This window comes from Macrosteles quadrilineatus, unplaced genomic scaffold (assembly GCF_028750875.1).
Source record: "Macrosteles quadrilineatus isolate MER2022 unplaced genomic scaffold, UCM_ALF_1.0 Scaffold_2__2_contigs__length_208266976, whole genome shotgun sequence".
NCBI classification, from domain to species: domain Eukaryota; kingdom Metazoa; phylum Arthropoda; class Insecta; order Hemiptera; family Cicadellidae; genus Macrosteles; species Macrosteles quadrilineatus.
Window position 1 is genome coordinate 192,534,722 of NW_026542595.1, and position 21,571 is coordinate 192,556,292.

General features: G+C 33.2%; 3 protein-coding genes across 4 annotated transcripts in view; 1 reads left to right on the top strand and 2 right to left on the bottom strand.

The window, feature by feature from the left end:
- LOC128986517 (cytoplasmic 60S subunit biogenesis factor ZNF622) overlaps nt 1–15,334 on the top strand; it is a 29,741-nt gene extending 14,407 nt beyond the window's left edge. The window contains exons 4-5 of the transcript XR_008490134.1: nt 13,448–13,561; nt 15,122–15,334. The gene's annotated coding sequence lies outside the window, so the exon portion shown is untranslated. The remainder of the gene's footprint in view (nt 1–13,447; nt 13,562–15,121) is intronic.
- On the bottom strand, nt 594–8,541 carry LOC128986518 (uncharacterized). Of its 2 annotated transcripts, XR_008490135.1 has the most exons (3): nt 7,884–8,541; nt 2,922–2,993; nt 594–837 (listed from the first exon to the last, which is right to left on the bottom strand). XR_008490135.1 is itself a non-coding variant. In XM_054406926.1 (2 exons), exon 1 carries the CDS (start codon nt 8,532–8,534, stop codon nt 7,893–7,895), a length of 642 nt encoding a protein of 213 aa, XP_054262901.1. In that variant the 5' UTR covers nt 8,535–8,541; the 3' UTR covers nt 594–837; nt 7,884–7,892. The 2 variants fall into 2 exon arrangements, 1 of the variants encoding a protein (XP_054262901.1); XM_054406926.1 differs by lacking the exon at nt 2,922–2,993.
- A 1,576-nt stretch (nt 15,335–16,910) lies between the features above and the next one.
- Nucleotides 16,911–19,406, bottom strand: LOC128987724 (uncharacterized). Its single transcript, XM_054408724.1, has 2 exons — nt 18,753–19,406; nt 16,911–17,154 (listed from the first exon to the last, which is right to left on the bottom strand). Exon 1 carries the CDS (start codon nt 19,372–19,374, stop codon nt 18,754–18,756), a length of 621 nt encoding a protein of 206 aa, XP_054264699.1. The 5' UTR covers nt 19,375–19,406; the 3' UTR covers nt 16,911–17,154; nt 18,753.
- Nucleotides 19,407–21,571: the final 2,165 nt, after the last annotated feature.

Consider the following 21,571-nt stretch of genomic DNA (forward strand, 5'->3'; position numbering starts at 1 on the left):
AACAATCTCGTATCATATTAAAATGTAATTTTTATTTTAAAATACCAATGCTAACATGTCATAAATACAATCTAGATTGGTATCTTTCTATTGTTCAATGTGATCACCATAAGTCACTCTCAAGACCAATGCAAGATCAGTAATCAATCTCCCCCGCCTTACGTTGTTTAGCATTTCTGGCGTTACCCTCTACACTGCAGTCACAATCATGTGCCTTAGTTCCTGTAAACTTTGCAATCTTACCTGGTACACAATAAAAAGTTCTTTTCAACTCTCGCTCATTTGACGGCCTCGGCTTTGCCTTGTTTGTAAAACTTGAGATCGGGCTAAAAAGAGTCACTTTAGGCCCTAGTATTGAAATATACTATTTTATCAATCGGTATAGAAAAGTTAGGCATTTTCGATGACAGCTGATATCAAAAAAGATAATTGTTTCCAAAGCTTTAATTTAGAGCAAGGGAGATAAAATTACACTGATTTTCCCTTCTGTTGTGTTACTGTGTTTGGCTTTGTCTCACTCATGAAATGTGAGGGAACTCCACCTTGTAATATGTGTGTTGATACATGTGATGAAATTGTTACAGATGGACGGGTTATTCAAAATATAAATAAATTTTTTTATTATGCAAAACATATTTATCTTACATAACTATTAACTATACACACATAGGCGGCATAGGCCTATACAATATATGCACATCAGAAATGATTCACAATACTATTCCTGACTCACTAGTATCAAAAACTAAATACTTAAAAAGAATTTTAAAAATCATTAAGATAGTTACAAAACATTGTTTCCTTTTCAATTTTCATCTTGTGCACTGTCCCTGATTCCTGAAACATATATAACCATTGATATAACATACGTTTTTAAATCATTTTTCGATAAAACAATGTTCTAGAAAATTTGCTAGTCAAGAGGTATATTTAGGCCTACCAACAATGATTTTGCAACCGGTCTATCAAATTATGAGTATTATGACCTGTAAGTATCATAAATAAGAAGACTTTATTCCAATGTCAAGTCTTATTTGGTATTGCTTTGTATCCACTAAATTGCCTCCCTAACTTACTTTCTACCATGTACAACAATAATCTATATACAGGGCGTCCCACGAAGAGGTTAAGCTTTTGATTTGATATTTATTGCCCTTTTATAGACAGAACATATTGAAACTTTATACAATTTATGATGATATAAAGATTCTGAACAAGTTTAAGCTTTCTAACCCTTGTAGAAACAAAATAGTGGCATTTATTGTTGAATTTATTATTTTAATTCTTACTTCAATTAAAGATGTATTCCATCAGTTCTACATTATCCTATACACTTTGGGCTAAGAACTTTCAGTAAAATACCAGCTTTCTTTTCAGCTATTGAATATTAAGATCGTACGTACTCGAAGCACGCTGCTGAATTACAAATCAACAATAACTAGCCAATAATTATTTTAGGATTTATCTGCAATCAATGATATGTAACTCAATTTTTATTTTATTTTAGTTATTTTATATGTCTTGGTGTTAAATACTCCTAGAGATAAAGGCTTTCATTTGGGATATTAAACGTTTGAGACAGTTAAGTTCAAGATACTGTATTACTCAATCAAAAAACATATATTTCATTATTTCTCAGATAGGTATGGAATTTAATTTTAGGATATATTTACTCAGTTATAATTACGTTATCCTATATGTTTTAATCACAGAACCTTCAGTGAAATACCAGCTTTCACGATTACTAGAAAAATACCGGTATGGATCATAAACATAAACAAATGACGTTGTTGGCCCGAATCCTATACTAATAGCATTGAACATATGTTTTAGCAGTTCCATTTAAGCAATGTTAAATAATGTTTATTTTCGGGCCAAAAACGTAATTTGTTTATGTTTATGATCCATACCGGTACCGGTATTTTTCCCGTAATCGTGCCAGCTTTCATTTGAGTTATTGATTGTAAAGATAGGTAGTACCTACCTAAATCACAAAAAACCCAAATTGTTAAAAAAATCATTATCATAAAAAATTATTATTATCAATCGAGTTATTATCATCGATTGATAGTTAAATGATTTTGCTTGAAACCTCAACAGTAACTGTCGATTTCGACAGGTTTCACCTAGTTAAATCCGAAGTTAAAGTGTCATATTATTAACACTTATTATTAACATATAATTAAAACTCAATTCCCTTTGTTTACAACTTTGTTACAACATATGGATGTAGTTTGAAATAGTTTATAAGGTTAACCACGGACTGCAGGACTTATTTCTTCCGGAGCAAAGCCGGAATATATATTTTATTTAAACATCTGTTAATTATTGTGTTGTTTTGGTTACAGTTCGGTGTGATGAAATGAATGTTTGAAAGTGATTATTTACAGTGCAGTTACCTGTTAGATTACCATAACATGTAATTTACAGTGTATATCATAATTCCGTTGTAGTGTTTTCTATTTTTTTATTAACTTTCGTATTTTATTTAAATGTAAAATGAAATGCCACCAGTAAAACGAAGAACTGTGAGTGGCTGGAGGAAACGTGATTGTGGCCGCTTGCATCAACCTCCCAATGGACATTTGAAGGTTACAGAGTGGTAGTACCGTCGTGGTGATACATCCAACCTCGGACAGTTGAACGTTAAATGTTTACATTACATTATGTTGGCTTACATTTTAAGCAAAATAAGACTTGCAGAACAGTTAAATTGTTACTCTTTGTTGCCATAAATGAGAGAACCGTGTACCTCATCTGCGGAATTCACCATACTTTTAGGAACTTATTGTAAACTCCCAATCTGAAAACGGGGCTGTGAGGCTTAAACCTAGAAATTATTTGGATAAAATTTGTCAATTCAATTCCGCCTTTGCCATGGTCAGCTCTGAAGCTCATTTAGATGAGAAGATCAGTTTTACCTCCGAGTAGGTAATGTAATTCCTTGAGAAGGTCATCCTGAACATGCACGATGTTCAAGTATTACGTTGGGACTGGAACAGCACATGAAACACAATTCAAATAAAAAATTCAATGAAAAAATATGTGAGAAATAGGGTCACATTGCCAACTCATTTGCCCAATCTAAAAAAAAAAAACTGTGGCAGAAATTGGTAGGGTCGAGAGCTACGAGAAGTCAAGTGTGATTCTTATGTACATAATAAGGGACAAAATAAGTGACTTCCCTCGCCACAATGATGCTACCTGTATAGATGTGGCAGCTATATTTAAAGCTTAAAACAGAGCACCACCTGACCAAGTTTCTTTTTAAAAAAAACTAATAATGTTAAACGCAAAAACGTTCTAGATCCGTCTTTAGATCCACTTGCTTACCCTCTAATGTTCCTAACCGGAGACTTTGGTTGGGGCCCCTAATTTAAACACGCCTAAAACAGAACCTATCGTAGAAATAATTTAACAATGCTATAGTACGAGTCGTACTGATTGGCGTCAGGAGAGGGATTTAGCTTGCTACATTAGGTCTGAAAAGCCTACTTTACAGTGTGTGTGGTTGACATCTACGTTCTCATTAAGGGCACCCGCCTACTACAGTATATAAGAGATAGATAACCAAAGCAGTATGAGATCGGATCTATATTTAAATATTGTAGGTTACTTTTATAATTTTTTACTACATAATATTTTTCATATTACTCTAAACAGTCATAAAAGTCTTTGATAGAATGACTCTTTGATTGCCTTTTTGCTGTTTATGTTTTTATTACAAGTTGCAGTTTTGCTCGATTTCTAGCAACAGGTAATCAATCTAGTAAGCTATTACCCTCCCTAGGTCTCAAGACCTGGACCCAGGACCGATTTACATTTTCGTTTTGAGGTCGCCAGAGGCCAGAAACACCCTCTGTTCAAATTCATATACAGGATGTCCATAAAAAACGTTTCAGGACTTAGGGATATGAATGCTAATTCTAAAAGGAAGAAAAAATTTTATGTGAAGGTATGTCCAAAAATGCATTTTATTACCTAGATATCATCCATTTTGTTTTTATACATAACTATTTTTATCTTTGAAGTTTTTCAACCGATGATTATGAAACTTGAATGAATGAATGAAAATACTTATTTATTGAGGCGAACAATTAGGACCACATGGTCCTTTCTTACAGTTAACCTCGATAAAGTCTCATTACCATTAAACAACAGTACAGGTACAGTACTCAGTACCATTAAAATAAACATGGTCCGATAAGAAATTTCAAAATGTGGGCGTTTTAATTTTTATAACTTGAATAACTCGAAAATAGATAATTTTATCAAAAAATATCAAAAACATTTTTTTTGCATTTTTAATTTCCTATAGATAACTATTTTTATTTTTAAAGTTTTTCAACCGATGATAATGAAACTTAAATGAATGAATGAAAATACTTATTTATTGAGGCGAACAATTAGGACCACATGGTCCTTTCTTACAGTTAACCTCGATAAAGTCTCATTACCATTAAACAACAGTACAGGTAGAGTACTCAGTACCATTAAAATAAACATGGTCCGATAAGAAACTTCAAAATGTGGGCGTTTTAATTTTTATAACTTGAATAACTCGAAAATAGATAATTTTATCAAAAAATATCAAAAACATTTTTTTTGCATTTTTAATTCCCTATAGATAACTATTTTTATTTTTAAAGTTTTTCAACCGATGATAATGAAACTTAAATGAATGAATGAAAATACTTATTTATTGAGGCGAACAATTAGGACCACATGGTCCTTTCTTACAGTTAACCTCGATAAAGTCTCATTACCATTAAACAACAGTACAGGTACAGTACTCAGTACCATTAAAATAAACATGGTCCGATAAGAAATTTCAAAATGTGGGTGTTTTAATTTTTATAACTTGAATAACTCGAAAATAGATAATTTTATCAAAAAATATCAAAAACATTTTTCTTTGCATTTTTAATTCCCTATAGATAACTATTTTTATTTTTAAAGTTTTTCAACCGATGATAATGAAACTTAAATGAATGAATGAAAATACTTATTTATTGAGGCGAACAATTAGGACCACATGGTGCTTTCTTACAGTTAACCTCGATAAAGTCTCAATACCATTAAAGCAACAGTACAGGTACAGTACTCAGTACCATTAAAATAAACATGGTCTGATAAGAAATTTCAAAATGCGGCCGTTTTAATTTTTATAACTTAAATAACTCAAAAATAGATAATTTTATCAAAAAATGTCAAAAACATTTTTTTATCATTTTTAATTCCCTATACATAACTATAACTCAAAAATATATAATTTTATTTAAAAATGTCAAAAACATTTTTTTAGCATTTTTAATTCCCTATACATAACTATTTTTTTTTTTAGTTTTCAACCAATGATAATGAAACTTGGTAAGCACGTTAACGTACACAAGACCTATTATAAAAAAATAAATAAAGTTAGTCTTATAAGAAATTTCAAAATGGCGGCTGTTTTAATTTTAGTGAATTTCCCCTATAGGGAATAAGCTATTACCGTAGTGTTAATGGTAAGACCTTGACCCGGGACCGATTTACTTTTTCTTTTTGAGGTCCCTAGAGACCAAAAACACCATCCGTTCAAATTCATGTGTATATTTATTTATATGTGTCCGTTAGCGCGATAACTCAAGCAAAAATCATCCGATTTTGATTAAATTTTGTTACAAACGTGTAAACCAACGTTTATTCGAACGAGTTCGCGAACCAGCATGATCGGACTATGGGATCAGGGGTTTAAGGGGGGTTTTATGGGGTAAAAATTGGTTTTTCCCATTTTTGACCCTAAAAACTTAAAATTTAGCAATTTCTTTTCAAACCATTTTGTAGAGCTTAAAAAACAAATAATTTAGTACATTGAAGCGTTGTTATGCGCCTAACAGTTACGGAGAAAATTCCAAAAATATGTAAATAAAAAATGCCCATGTTACTCTTATGGAGAATTAGTAAACTGTCGTAGTTTGCTTGTTTATGAACATATTTTGATCAAATTTGGAAAATGCATTCATTTCGTACTAAACTATTACATTTTACAAAAAAATACTTTTTACCCTCCCTGTTGCAGCAAACCTAAGTACTCGTTAAACTAATGTTATTTAAATAGGAAATAAAAATGTGATATTTTTAAGGAGACATTTTAGTGTAAATCCAGTCAGGCAAATGGAAATTTGTTTAGTCTGCAGGTTTGCTGTTGTGGGGGTACTTATAACTTAAATAAGTCAAAAATAGATAATTTTATCAAAAACATTTTTTTAGCATTTTTAATTTCCTATATGTAAACGATTTTTATCTTTGAAGTTTTTCAACCGATGATAATGAAACTTGGTAAGCATGTTAACGTACAAAAGACCTATTAAAAAAAATAAAATAAAGTTAGTCCGATAAGAAATTTCAAAATGGTGGCCGTTTTAATTTTATAACTTAAATAACTCGAAAATAGATAATTTTATCAAAAAATGTCAAAAACTTTTTTTAGCATTTTTAATTCCCTATACATAACTATCTTTATCTTTGAAGTTTTTCAACCGATGATAATGAAACTTGGTAAGCATGTTAACGTACACAAGACCTATTAAAAAAAAATTAATAAAGTTAGCCCGATAAGAAATTTTAAAATGGCGGCCGTTTGAATTTTTATAGCTTAAATAACTCGAAAATATATAATTTTATCAAAAAAGTCAGAAACACTTTTTTTAGCATTTTTAATTCTCTGAACCGCACCCAAGATCGCACAGCATTTAACTGAAATAGAACGGTTTTTAGTTGTAAGGATAAGGCTAAATGAAGTGAATCCTGTCTAGCTTTGCCTTATTTTCCACCAAAAACATTATATTTCAGTTATTTGCCCTTTGATCTTTTTGATCTTGTTTCATAATAAGCTATCAACATTTCAATAATAAAAAAAAAAAAAAAAAAAAAAAAAAAACAGACCGCAATACTTTCCCTGCAGCAGCAAACCTAAGTAAAATCAATTTAATTAGGAAATAAATCTGACAATTTTAAGGGAATATTTTAGTAAAAATTCAGCCAGGTAAATGGAAATTTGCTTAGTCTGTAGATTTGCTGCAGCAGGGGGTATGTTAAAACCTAAATAAATTTTTCTCTGATCAACATACTCTGCCTTTGTTAGCCTCAAATACGCTAATTTTCTAATGGAAAATTTTAGATTGTTAGTATTGTAATCCAACTATTATTCATTAATAGACATATTACTCAGCTAACTGTGCTGCAGAAAAGGATTCGTACAGTTTTCCTAGTAATCAACAAGAAATTGATGCAAATTTGATTTATAAACTTACAGTAAGGGTTTTTCACTGTAACATTGCTTTTTTGCCCCTCCTATTTAAAAATTTTTCACAATTTAGGTGTCATTTTAAAGCTTGTGATTTGGCGGAGAGATGGATGGTAACTAAAAAGGTTAATTTCGTTTAGGGCCTCACCCCCCTAGAATTTAATTTATTTCTAAAATTTGCTTTCAAAGATCCAGCCAGTGGTGCTGACCAACTTTCTTTAAAACAGGCGTAATGTGAAATTTTTTGTGCTACTTATTTTTTGATAGTTGTAACATGATGTAGGTAGTTGAATCACTATTTACAGTGTAGATCTACTATCAATAAATTTAACGTATTGTAAATGAGTAGTTTTATCAACCTAATAACTGTATTTGAGCTGTCTAATAATAAACATACTCTTTTAAAGATAAAAACACAAGACAATATAGTAACCAAAAGGATAATTTGTTTTGCCTCGGAAATAAGATTTTAACTTTATTGAAATATGCTATTTGCACACAGGTCATCTCGTATTGGGTTTATTTAAATATAGCTTCCTAATTTTAAATGTTTTTTTTTAACCCAACTTCTATTAAAGAGTAGTTAACTACTTACATTGTGATCTCAGAAGTGATTGTATTGCGATCCTATGACCCTCTGGCCTCTGCGGCTAGCTTTATATTCCTTGACTAGTTCAGCATCATCATCAGTAGGAACTCCTTCATTAGTTTCTTCACTTCCACCGCCTTCTTCTTCTCCTCTCGGGTCAGGATAGTCTCTAGTGCCACCACCGTTGCCACCACCGTTGCCACCAGTAATACCACCGTTGCCACTAGGAAAACCACCGTTGCCTCCTACGCTCTGCCATACACTACACAATGTAGTGGGAGATAGACCAGTGCCTGGTCTATGAACACACTGCATCAAGTAGCTTTGAGTCGGATCAATCTGCTGCTTGTTACCCAATCCAGAGGTAAAATCATCATCCAATCTAGAGAAAAACCTGTTGTTCGATCCAGAGGTAAAATCATCACCCAATCTAGAGGAAAACCTGTTGTTCAATCCAGAGGAAACCCCAGTATGCCTACGAAAGTCGGTAGGTAACCCCATGTCACTTAACGATGTGGGAATGCCAGAAAAAGAAGTTTCTGGATAGTCAAACTGAGGAAGAGCATAGCCGTCTCTACTAGAGACGGTTATGGGAAGAGGCGAGGTGGCTACATGGTGTACACACACGCAGATGAGTAGAGTCACTGATGTCTTCATGGTCACCGACAGCTTGAGACTGAACAAGCTTTGTCAGTGGTCTATATATTTGGTGGTTAATCTATGTGACCTCTAGACCCTAGATTGCATCGTTCTGCCGCAATCCGGGGTTTTACAATCTTTTTGTATAAAAATAAATTACAGGCAAGTATCCTCATCGTTTTGGTTAATAGTTTTTTTTTCTCTGTAGGTACAAAACTGGAACCTGCTGTCTTTGATCTTTGGGTGATAAATGATCTTGGCTAATGAAATAGCTGGTGTAGTCAGTAAGAAAGCTCACTCACTCCAAGGCGTATAAAAGAAGATGTGTGCATAGTGACGTCACACGCGAGCTGAACGTGTTTTATTTTACCAAATTATATGTTTTCTTGTAATTTCCCAAAGACTTTCGAATGACAACCATTACGAATTAGCATTATACAAGGTGCGGCAAAAAAACCAATATATTTTCTTCAGCGCACTGTTCAGTGACCGTCTGAGGGTTTTGGGAGTAGGCTCGTTGGATAGCCTATACGATGCCATTTATTGTAATCATAGAGCAGTGGTTGTATAGGACTAGTCAATGGTGGTATGCAGTTACTTTTGTTCCTTTAATCAATAGTAAGTGTGTAACTATTTTTTAGTGTCTATAGTGAATGGTGTAAGTACGAATATAAATTCCATGATCTATGGAACAGGTAGAATTAGACTTAAAACCAGCTGTTTTGTTGAGGTTTTTTTATAATAGGAAATTTGTATCTTAATTGACATGTTGTTTCTTTTTTTTTATGTGTTTTTTGCTTACTATTCAGGGTAAGAAACAATTTGGGTAAAAGGAATAAGCGGTTACGGTAGGTGTCATGGTAAGACCTAGACCCAGGACTGTTTTGTCTTTACAATATTAAATGACATCAAAAGCCAAAAACAAGATTGTTCATCTGTTTATTTAAACAAGGGTTCGAACAGATGTATATGCCAATTAAAGAGAATTGCATGTACCTAACCTGCAGCCTGATACGTAAAGCTTTAGAGCTCGGCCTGCCTGAGTACCTGTGTGAGAAACTTCTCTCTCGCCGAGATGTCTCTGTCCGCAGCAAGAGGCAGGACAAGTTGTTGCACTTTCCTAGAGTCAGGCATGAGGTGGGGACGCCTTCTCATACTTTGGCCCTACCATGCATAATGCTCTCCCTAATCAGGTAAAGGGGTCAACACTGAACACATTTAAAAAACATTTGAAAGAATATTTATGTAGCAAATGATTTAGTATTTCAAGTAAATATATGTTTTTTTTTTGTATGTTTTTAATGTAAATTATTGTTATTTTTTGTATCGAAAAGTCTGGTCATGTTAAAGTAATGTTTGTCAAAAATTGTTTTTTGAAATTGTTTTCATAGATTGTTAGTATGGATTGTTTTTACATATTTTTCATAGATTGTTGTATACATAGATTGTTTTATATGTATAGTTTACTAGCTGTAACCCGCGGGCTTTGCCCCGTTTAACTTCTTAATTTTCAAGATGATCTCGTTCGCATGGCTCAATCACGTCCTGGTTGAAGTTCGTTCGCTCCGCTCACTCACCTTTAGGTTGGAGCTCGTTCGCTGCGCTCACTTGCATTCAGGTTAGCTCGTTCGCTACGCTCACTTGCCTTCAGGTTAGCTCGTTCGCTACGCTAACTCGCCTCCAGGTTGAAGTTCGTTCGCTACGCTCACTCACCTTTTGGGTGCAAATTAGCTGTTGTCATAAATGTAAAAGAAATAATAGTGCTGCACCCTGTTGGTAATCCTTGTAACTTTAATACTATTGAACATCATAGAACAGAACCAACTTGTTTAATTGAAACAACTGTTAAGATTCATTAATTCCTTTTAAATATGAAAAATCATAAGGCTAACATGGGAAACTCTAGAGCCACTGGGGCGGAGCCCGAAAGCTCGATCAGAATAAAGACTACCTTAGTTTTCCTATTTAATACCCAAAGAATCGGTGTACCGAATTTCAGCCTCCTAGGTAAATGGGAAGTGGGAGAATTAGAAAGTACAATGATGGTAAATGGAATTCAGGTGAAATAGTAGAGAAAAAGTTTGAAATAACAGAACTTGAGAATTTATGTAGGAGAAGAAAAGATAATGCAATGAGTAAAATGATTAAAATAAAGAAAAAAGAATTTAAAGAATCAATTAACAAAGCGAAACAAACATTTTACGGCAAAAAGATAAAAAATGCCACTAATAAAACTAAAGTAACATGGAAAATTATAAAAAAAGAAATAAAACTTAAGTCGAAAACAGTAGATCTAACTTCAAATAAAACCATTATTCAAAATGGTCAAACGGTAACACACTCACTGGCAGTGAGTAATATATTTAATAACTTTTTTACAACTGCAGTTGAAAAGCTTGTTTTGCCATATGTTTCACAACCATTAACAACAGCAATAGGTACAGTAACACAGAAACCCTCAAAATCTTGCATTATTAAAAATTTTAAGTTTGAATCTATAACTGAAGACAATCTTAGAAAATTAATACTTTCTTTTGAAAATAAATATTCAACGGGGTATGATGAAATACCTATCACAATAATTAAAAGATCATTACCATATATTTTAAAACCATTAGCACATGTAATAAATTCTTCTCTGATTTCAGGAATTTTTCCATCCAAATTAAAATTAGCCAAAGTTATTCCCATATTCAAAAAAGGAAACACCACAGACCCATCATGCTATCGCCCAATATCTCTTTTACCGGTTTTTTCAAAAATTTTTGAACGAGTTGTTTATATTCAGCTCTTTAATTACCTTGAAACGAATCAAGTGTTTGATAAGGAGCAACACGGGTTTAGACCAGGAAAATCTACAATAACAGCTGGTATAGATTTTATTGAATCAATTATAAATTCAGTAGATAATGGTGATAAAGTAGTTGGAATATTTTTAGACCTTAGTAGAGCTTTTGACAGCGTTTCACATTGTAAACTATTAAATATTTTACGTGTACTGGTGAAATTACCTGCTGTCAAGTGATCCTTTTGACCTTGAAAGGCGACCGGTTTCGATCCTCACGGGATCATCTTCAGGCGGACGTCGTCATCGTCTTTTCGTTCTTGCGAACACGTCGTTTTTTAAAAAACATTGAGTAGACAGTTTTTAACATTTGTTAAAACAAATGTTTTTACAAACTGTGTTTGTACAAACTGTTACAGTTAAAACAAATGTTAAAAACTGTCTACTCAATGTTTTTTAAAAAACGACGTGTTCGCAAGAACGAAAAGACGATGACGAAGTCCGCCTGAAGATGATCCCGTGAGGATCGAAACCGGTCGCCTTTCAAGGTCAAAAGGATCACTTGACAGCAGGTAATTTCACCAGTACACGTATTGATCAGTGATTCGGAGGCTTAACTCAAACAAAATAAATATTTTAAATGAATTAGGAATAATAGGAAAAGAATTACGGTGGTTCACTTCATATTTAGAAAACAGAGAACAGTTTGTTGAAGTGGACTACGTAATAGAGAAAAGAAATACTAAATATATTGAAAACTTTAGATCTCAGCGGCAGACACTACGATATGGAGTACCCCAGGGATCGATCTTGGGGCCTCTTTTGTTCCTCTGTTACATTAAGGGGTTACCAGAGATGATCCCGGTCAGTGATGGATCTATGTGTCTGTATGCTGATGACTCTAATGTTTTGTTTTCAGGAAAATCCAATTTAACTATTGAAAAATCCTCAAACAGGAGTCTCCTCTCTATAAAAAAGTTTTTGGATGAAAGAAATCTGCTTATCAGCACAACAAAATCAAATCTAATATCCTTTTCAACTAAACAATCAATAACAGCATTTGAACCTAATATTTTTATAAAAACAGACAAAATTGGTAAATCAAACAAAGTTTCTGGGACTGGTTATTGATGAAAATCTATCTTGGGATAATAACATAAACTATGTAGTAAATAAATTATCATCTGGCATTCATGCCTTGCGGCTGATGTCCAAGGTTTGCAACTTGGAAACTCTTAGGATTATCTATTATTCTCTAATTCATTCCCACATATCCTATGGAATCGCCATTTACGGAGCAACAACTAAGGCAAATTTGGATAAAATACTTATAAAACAAGAAAAAGCTATTAGAGTGATCATGAAATTAAAAAGAACAGATTCAGTTAAAAATATCTTTCCTGAATTGGGTGTATTAACAGTTTACAGTTTGTATATATATGAGACAATAATTTATGCAAAACAATTTCATTTATTATCCACTGCAAGTAAATATAACACACGCTTTCAAATTAACCTTCCTAGACATAATTTAGAATTCTATACCAAAAAACCTTCATATGCAGGCTTAAAATTTCTTCAAAAATTACCGATTTCACTTAAAAAATAAAATAATACAAACCGATTCAAAAGCCTACTAAAAGACTTGTTGATAAGAAACCCATTTTATTCCATCAAATAATTTTTAAATTGTAATCTCGAAACGACCATTTGAATTCCAGTTACTACCTAGTTTTACTCTAACGTAACCTTCTAAGATTTTGTGATTTTTTAAAGTTATAGCACTCATTTTTAGTTTTACTATATAAATCCTTTGTGAATGATTTTAATTATTTAGTTTATAATTTTTTGTTTATGTTAGTTTAATGACGCTATTCAAGACATATTGTCTAAACTTTGTGAATAAAGAATATTTGATTGATTGATTGATAGGCCTACAACTTTAGCAATTTTTAAATAGTCTGGAAAGATGCGAAACTGTGGTTGTTTCATGTTAGTCCATAGACAAAGCTTCAGTTTCACATATTCTATGAATTGTTTTTGTTGTTGCTACTGTATTAATTTTTAATCAAAATAATTAATCAATGTTTTGGATCCATTCACTTTTTGAGAATATTTTTATGTCTAAACTTAGTGATTTTTTTAGGCAAAACTTCGATCCAAACCGGGTGGTTGTTCCTGCACAGAAGAAGGTTCATCGAGTGATTGCCCAGTACAAGGCTCTTGGATGGAATGAGACAGACAAAAAAGTCATCGCCAAGTATGTACTACGGTAACCTACACTAGAGTTCTTTCTCTCTTGTATTTTATAGTTTTTTTTTTATTTTTCCTATGCCTATTTACTGTACCTAGGTATATGCAAGTAGTGTATATACAAGTAACAATAGTCAAAAAAATTTTGATAATTTTTTAAGCAATCACATGTTAATTTTCCATCAGAGCTTTCCAGTAAAAGTATTAAACAAAATTCTAACAACAGTGTAAAAGCAAAAGGCTGAATCACTCAAGGAATTAGAATATCTACTGCTAGAAAACGAGAATGAAGCAAGTTGCCTAAAAATTATAATAACCAGCAATTTATTCAATATTGTAAGATTTATAAAAATATATTTAAATCGGTGTTCAGACTGTTTAAGAAACGTTCCCTCAGTAACTACATTCAAAATTCAGTTTACAAAATTAAGGCTGTCTAGTATCAGAACTTGGATTGTGTAGAAAGAAATATAGTCTGCCCAATATTGAACATGATAGTCAATAATGGCCAAGAAAGGCCCTCTAACATTTTAACATACCCCTAGGAGTAACATTTGAATAGGCAATAACAAATTTGCTGACATTGCAAAATACAATTCAGCTAACTTTAACCTTTTCAATGCCCTTTATTAATGAGAAATTTTAAACTTAATCATAATATGTAGCTGTTTTTGATTATTCACCAATTTCAAAAGAAAAATTACCTAAAGCAATTTGTTCCCTAAAAAATAAAATGTCAGCTGGTTGGGCAGTAACGCTGATAAAGAACCCCAACAATGTTATTGCAGGTCCATTAAGCTTCATAATAAACCAATATTGTTTACCGAGTGGAATTTTTCCTTAACTAAAAGTCGCTGAAATTAAACCTCTTTCTTAAGGATGGCAGTAAATCAAATCCTGACAACTACCGTCCAACTTCAATTTCACCAGTTTTCTCTAAAGTATTTGAAAACATTAGGCTCACAAATTTTTTTACAGAACAATATGGTTTTAGATCAGGATGTAATACAACTCAGGATCTGTCTGACTTCTTGTGGGAGGTCGGCTGTGGCATCGATAGGTCTCAGAATGTTGCTGGAATGCTTTGTGACCTGTCAAAAGCCTTTGACTGTGTTGTACATAAAATTTTATTTTCTAAGCTTAAAATTTCAATTTTTCTCCAATTGCTTTGAAGTTTTTAAAATCCTATCTTATAAACCGCTTTCAAAGAACTATTATTATTAAAGACAACATGAGTAGTTCACTACTCATAACTTCTAAAGAGAGGTTATGTTTTCGTTTATAACCTCTCATTGCCGCTGATAGTGATGGAGCTAAACATTGTACCGGTACCAAATACTTATTGCACCACTCAACAATTAAATTGGCCTTAACAACTGATTAGTTGAAGTTTGAATCATTACAATTTTACTTCTCTCAATCCTTGAACCACATTGGTCCGTTACCCGTGTTGTTATGAGTAAAACTATGCTGTAATGTGAAACTTTTTAATTCTAAGAACTGAACTGAAATGGCTACTTTTAAAAACGGTCATAGGTAAAATTGTTAAATTATTATCTGTTTATAGGAAAGTCCGAGATTTAAAGTACATGCAACGAGTCCAGTCAAAGTACACAATGAAGCTTGGAATGAAAGCAAACATTTTGAGCATCAAACGACCTCAAGTAAATTTCTAATCAAGGAAGATTGTGAAGTCCCTAACTACTGGTACAGTATGTTTCATTTTAGGAATTATGTTTTGTATATTGTGTTATTATCAAAATATATTCTGTTTACTAGATTAGGCCTACTTACTTTGTTTATCTCCTGTCAATAACTGTTTGATTATTGTTATATATACTGTTAAACTTGATTGGGAAGGAACATCGTTAAAGCATCAAAGACTTTTCTTGAGATAAAACCAGTAATCTTGATTGAATGGCAAGCACTACCGTCTAGTCTATCACCACTGCGTAAGCTATCAAGTAATTATTTTTTGCATTGTGACTGTTAATTTTAAAGATAACAGATTTTAAATTACGTTTTTGTCATACTGCAGAAAAAAACAGCCATTTTAATGCATGCATTGCGGGTCTAAAGTATCATTTTTACTCTCTAGGGAGTTAAAAAGTGTTTTAGCCCCTATGGAGTAAAAATATCAGCTCTCAATTCAGTTGTATTGTAAATTTCAATTGTAAACATGGCATGTATCAATTCCAATTGATTATTTAATCAATTGTAGCTTATTGTTGACTTATTTTAAATAGTTCAACATATGGATGGTAACACAATCGTTATAGACGAAGCGATTGAATGACTTACTAAACAGCTGCTTGTTTCCATCAGCAAATTAAATTGAAAAACAAGTTAGAGTGAGAGGTTATCTTTAAATAAAAACTTTTCAGTTTTGTATAATAGTTTGTTCAAATAATGGTCAATCAATCAATCAATCGTTGAGATGGGGACGCCACCTAGGTGCGTATTTTAACCCAAATATGAGTGAAGGATGAGTGTAGAATGGTGTGTGATGACCTGTGTAGCTTTGTTACTGACTAAGATCAGCAATCATTAGTCAGGATCATTTATTTAAAGCCCAATGATCAGGAACAGCTGGGTCCAGTTTCGAACCATCAAAAAGCTACTGACTTTTCTCAGGATCGAACCGGCGACCTTTTGATTAATAGGTGAGCACTATAACCACTCAGCTACCCAGCCAGTTATATTGGTTCAATACGACAAAAATACATGATGTCCGACTAGAGTTATCAAGAAATAACAATCTCGTATCATATTAAAATGTAATTTTTATTTTAAAATAGCAATGCTAACATGTCATAAATACAATCTAGATTGGTATCTTTCTATTGTTCAATGTGATCACCATAAGTCACTCTCAAGACCAATCCAAGATCAGTCCAATCAGTAATCAATCTCCCCCGCCTTACGTTGTTTAACATTACTGGCGTTACCCTCTCAACTGCAGTCACAATCATGTGCCTTAGTTCCTGTAAACTTTGCAATCTTACCTGGTACACAATAAAAAGTGTCTTTTCAACTCTCGCTCATTTGACGGCCTCGGCTTTGCCTTGTTTGTAAAACTTGAGATCGGGCTAAAAAGAGTCACTTTAGGCCCTAGTATTGAAATATACTATTTTATCAATCGGTATAGAAAAGTTAGGCATTTTCGATGACAGCTGATATCAAAAAAGATAATTGTTTCCAAAGCTTTAATTTAGAGCAAGGGAGATAAAATTACACTGATTTTCCCTTCTGTTGTGTTACTGTGTTTGGCTTTGTCTCACTCATGAAATGTGAGGGAACTCCACCTTGTAATATGTGTGTTGATACATGTGATGAAATTGTTACAGATGGACGGGTTATTCAAAATATAAATACATTTTTTTATTATGCAAAACATATTTATCTTACATAACTATTAACTATACACACATAGGCGGCATAGGCCTATACAATATATGCACATCAGAAATGATTCACAATACTATTCCTGACTCACTAGTATCAAAAACTAAATACTTAAAAAGAATTTTAAAAATCATTAAGATAGTTACAAAACATTGTTTCCTTTTCAATTTTCATCTTGTGCACTGTCCCTGATTCCTGAAACATATATAACCATTGATATAACATACGTTTTTAAATCATTTTTCGATAAAACAATGTTCTAGAAAATTTGCTAGTCAAGAGGTATATTTAGGCCTATCAACAATGATTTTGCAACCGGTCTATCAAATTATGAGTATTATGACCTGTAAGTATCATAAATAAGAAGACTTTATTCCAATGTCAAGTCTTATTTGGTATTGCTTTGTATCCACTAAATTGCCTCCCTAACTTACTTTCTACCATGTACAACAATAATATATATACAGGGTGTCCCACGAAGAGGTTAAGCGTTTGATTTGATATTTATTGCCCTTTTATAGACAGAACATATTGAAAATGTATACAATTTATGGTGATATAAAGATTCTGAAAAAGTTTAAGCTCCCTAACCCTTGTAGAAACAAAATAGTGGCATTTATTGTTGAATTTATTATTCAAATTCTTACTTCAATTAAAGATGTATTTCACCAATTCTAAATGCATTATCCTATACACTATGGGCTAAGAACTTTCAGTAAAATACCAGCTTTCTTTTCAGCTATTGATTATTAAGATCGTACGTACTCGAAGCACGCTGCTCAATTACAAATCAACAATAATTAGCCTATAATTAATTTAGGAATTATCTGCAATCAATGATATGTAACTCAATTTTTATTTTATTTTTGTTATTTTATATGTCTTGGTGTTAAATACTCCTAGAGATAAAGGCTTTCATTTGGGACATTAAACGTTTAAGACAGTTAAGTTCAAGATACTGTATTACTCAATCAAAAAACATATATTTGATTATTTCTCAGATAGGTATGGAATTTAATTTTATGATATATTTACTCAGTTATAATTACGTTATCCTGTATGTTTTAATCACAGAACCTTCAGTAAAACACCAGCTTTCACGATTACTAGAAAAATACCGGTATGGATCATAAACATAAACAAATGACGTTGTTGGCCCGAATCCTATACTAATAGCATTGAACATATGTTTTAGCAGTTCCATTTAAGCAATGTTAAATAATGTTTATTTTCGGGCCAAAAACGTAATTTGTTTATGTTTATGATCCATACCGGTACCGGTATTTTTCCAGTAATCGTGCCAGCTTTCATTTGAGTTATTGATGTTAAGATAGGTAGTACCTACCTAAATCACAAAAATCCCAAATTGTTAAAAAAATCATTATCATAAAAAAAATTATTATTATCAATCGAGTTATTATCATCGATTGATAGTTAAATGATTTTGCTTGAAACCTCAACAGTAACTGTCGATTTCGACAGGTTTCACCTAGTTAAATCCGAAGTTAAAGTGTTATATTATAAAACTCAATTCCCTTTGTTTACAACTAAACATGGATGCAGTTTGAAATAGTTTTTAAGGTTAACCACGGACTGCAGGACTTATTTCTTCCGGAGCAAAGCCGGAATTTATATTTTATATAAACATCGACATTTAGATGAGAAGATCACACAGTGAAATATGCTATTTGCACACAGGTCATCTCGTATTGGGTTTATTTAAATATAGCTTCCTAATTTTAAATATTTTTTTACCCAACTTCTATTAAAGAGTAATTAACTTAATACTTCACCTCAGAAGTGATATTGCGATCCTATGACCCTCTGGCCTCTGCGTCTAGCTTTCAATTCCCTGACTATTTCAGCATCGTCACCAGTAGGAACTCCTTCATTAGTGTCTTCACTTCCACCGCCTTCTTCTTCTCCTCTCGGGTCAGGATAGTCTCTAGTGCCACCACCGTTGCCACCACCGTTGGAACCAGTAAAACCACCGTTGCCACCAGGAAAACCACCAGTAAAACCACCGTTGCCACCAGTAAAACCACCGTTGCTACCAGGAAAACTACCGCTGCCTCCTACGCTCTGCCATTCACCACCATTTACTCTACACAATGTAGTGGGAGCTAGACCAGTGCCTGATCTATGAACACACTGCCTCGAGTAGCTTTGAGTCTGACCAATCTGCTGCGTGTTACCCAATCCACCATAAAAACCATCATCCAATCCAGAAGAAAACCTGTTGTTCAATCCAGAGGAAAACCCAGTATGCCTTTGAAAGCCGGTAGATAACCCCATGTCACTTAACGATGTGGGAATGACAGAAAAAGAAGTTTCTGGATAGTCAAACTGAGGAAGAGGCGAGGTGGCTACATGGTGTACACACACGCAGATGAGTAGAGTCACTGATGTCTTCATGGTCACGGACAGCTTGAGACTGAACCAGCTGTGTCAGTGGTCTATATATTCCCAGTTAATCTATTTGACCTCTAGACCCTAGATTGTATCGTTCTGCCGCAATCTGAGTTTTACAATCTTTTTGTATAAAAATAAATTACAGGCAAGTATCCTCATCGTTTTGGTTAATTGTTTTTTTTTCTCTGTAGGTACAAAACTGGAACCTGCTGTCTTTGATCTTTGGGTGATAAATGATCTTGGCTAATAGAGCGGAGGCTGGCGTTTACCCCCCCTCCCCCCCCCGGTGGGAATTTTCGACATATACATTTTTTGGTTTGTATTGACATGTACTTTAAGGTTTTAGGTGTTTGCCACTTGTGAATTACAGCATGTTCTGGAAAACACGAAAATATCATGAATATATATATATAAAAAAAAATGGTTTTTCTTTAGTGATTTCGTTTGGCTCTACAACCCGACCGATTTTCATGATTGAGGTCTCAAATTGAAGGTATTAACGCACAGGTTTCACATCAAGCATCGGCATATAGTTGCCTACAGTCCCACTCGGCTTATACGTAAACAACATTTTTTCCCATGTATTTCTTATGGGAGTTAAATTTGGTTTTTCTTTTCCGAGTTCGTTTGGCGCTTCTACCCACCCAATTTTCATTATTGAGGTCTCAAATTGAAGGTATGCACGCACAGATTTCACATCAAGCATCAGTATATATTTATCGACAGTCCCACTCGGCTTATACGTAAATTAAATTTACCCCCCATGTATTTCTAAAGGGAGTTAAATTTGTTTTTTTTATTTTCCGAGTTTCTTTGGCTCTTCTACACGACCGATCTTCATGATTGAGGTCTTAAATTGGTAGTATGCACACATATATTTCACATCAAGCATCATCGTATATATATCTACTTTATTACTTGACCAAAAAACATAGGTTCGATATATTTTTTAATTCGTATTTCAATTTAAATTGTACAGTATTTTACCATTTGTAATTATATAACCCTATATATATTGGTCTAAGAACCTTCAGTGAAATGCCGGCTTGCATTTGAGATATTAGTTATTCTAATCGGACGGTTTTCAAGCAAACGCAAGGTGAACATCCAACATAAAATAAAAAATTATAAGGTTTTTCTATGATTTAATATCAATAGCTCCAGTATTGTTTACGTTTTTTTATATGTTTTAGACTCAAAATAATCAGTCAATTATAGGCTTTAATTTGAGCTATTGATCGTTTGAATCAGTTAAGTTTAAGATACTGTATTACACAATCAAAAATAATAAATTTGATTATTTCTCGGATATGATATTTATTTTAACGCCGCAGTGCAGCATGGGTCCTTCAGTATAGATTTTTTAGTTTGATTTGATTTGATTAGTTGATTCCTGTGCGTAGGACGGGCCCACAGCAAGTTAGAATTTTAAAATGCAAGTATGGTGAAGTCATCAGATTGTTCTCAGTGACATGCAAGCAAATGAAATGAAACAAAGTGAGCAAAGTATTTTGCAAGTACTGTACTTGATGCTTTTGAACAATGCATTATTCTGCTTGAAGTTGAAAACCGTGATCAGAATTCCTAGATGTTCTGTTTATCAGCTAGAAGACCTGTACCCGAATTGGTGGAAGACAATTTACTCAATGTAGATAATCTAGAGAAAGCTGCATGCAAACAGATTAGTTGAGATAAGAGCAATAAGAAATATCTTTCTGGAGTTTTACTGCTGTCCCAGGAACGTGATATTAACCTTGAGAAGCTGATGACATACCCATTAGATCCAGTACCATGGGAATCAGCTAGTCAATGGAATCAGCCACTGTCGATGGATGCCCAACCAAAACAGAAAAGGCCAAACTGCTCCATGCTTTGGAGAACAAGGGTATAGACGAACCTCTCAAGATTGAAGAATGTATGTATGTAATTGACGGTATGGCTTACTTTTAGGTTCTTACAAATATTCCAGAAACCTCTGGTGAACTAGCACAGATTGCCTTCAGCCGTTTTCCGAAATTCAGCAGGATATACTTTATTACGGATACCAATTTAGATGTGTCTATTAAAAACATTGAAAGAGAGAAGGGGAATTGGATAAACGTTTTTAATGAGAGGTCCAAAATCAAGATCCCATGGGATTGGAAAAAATCCTAGCTAATGGTAAAAATAAGGAACAACGGGTTAACCTGCTAAATAATGA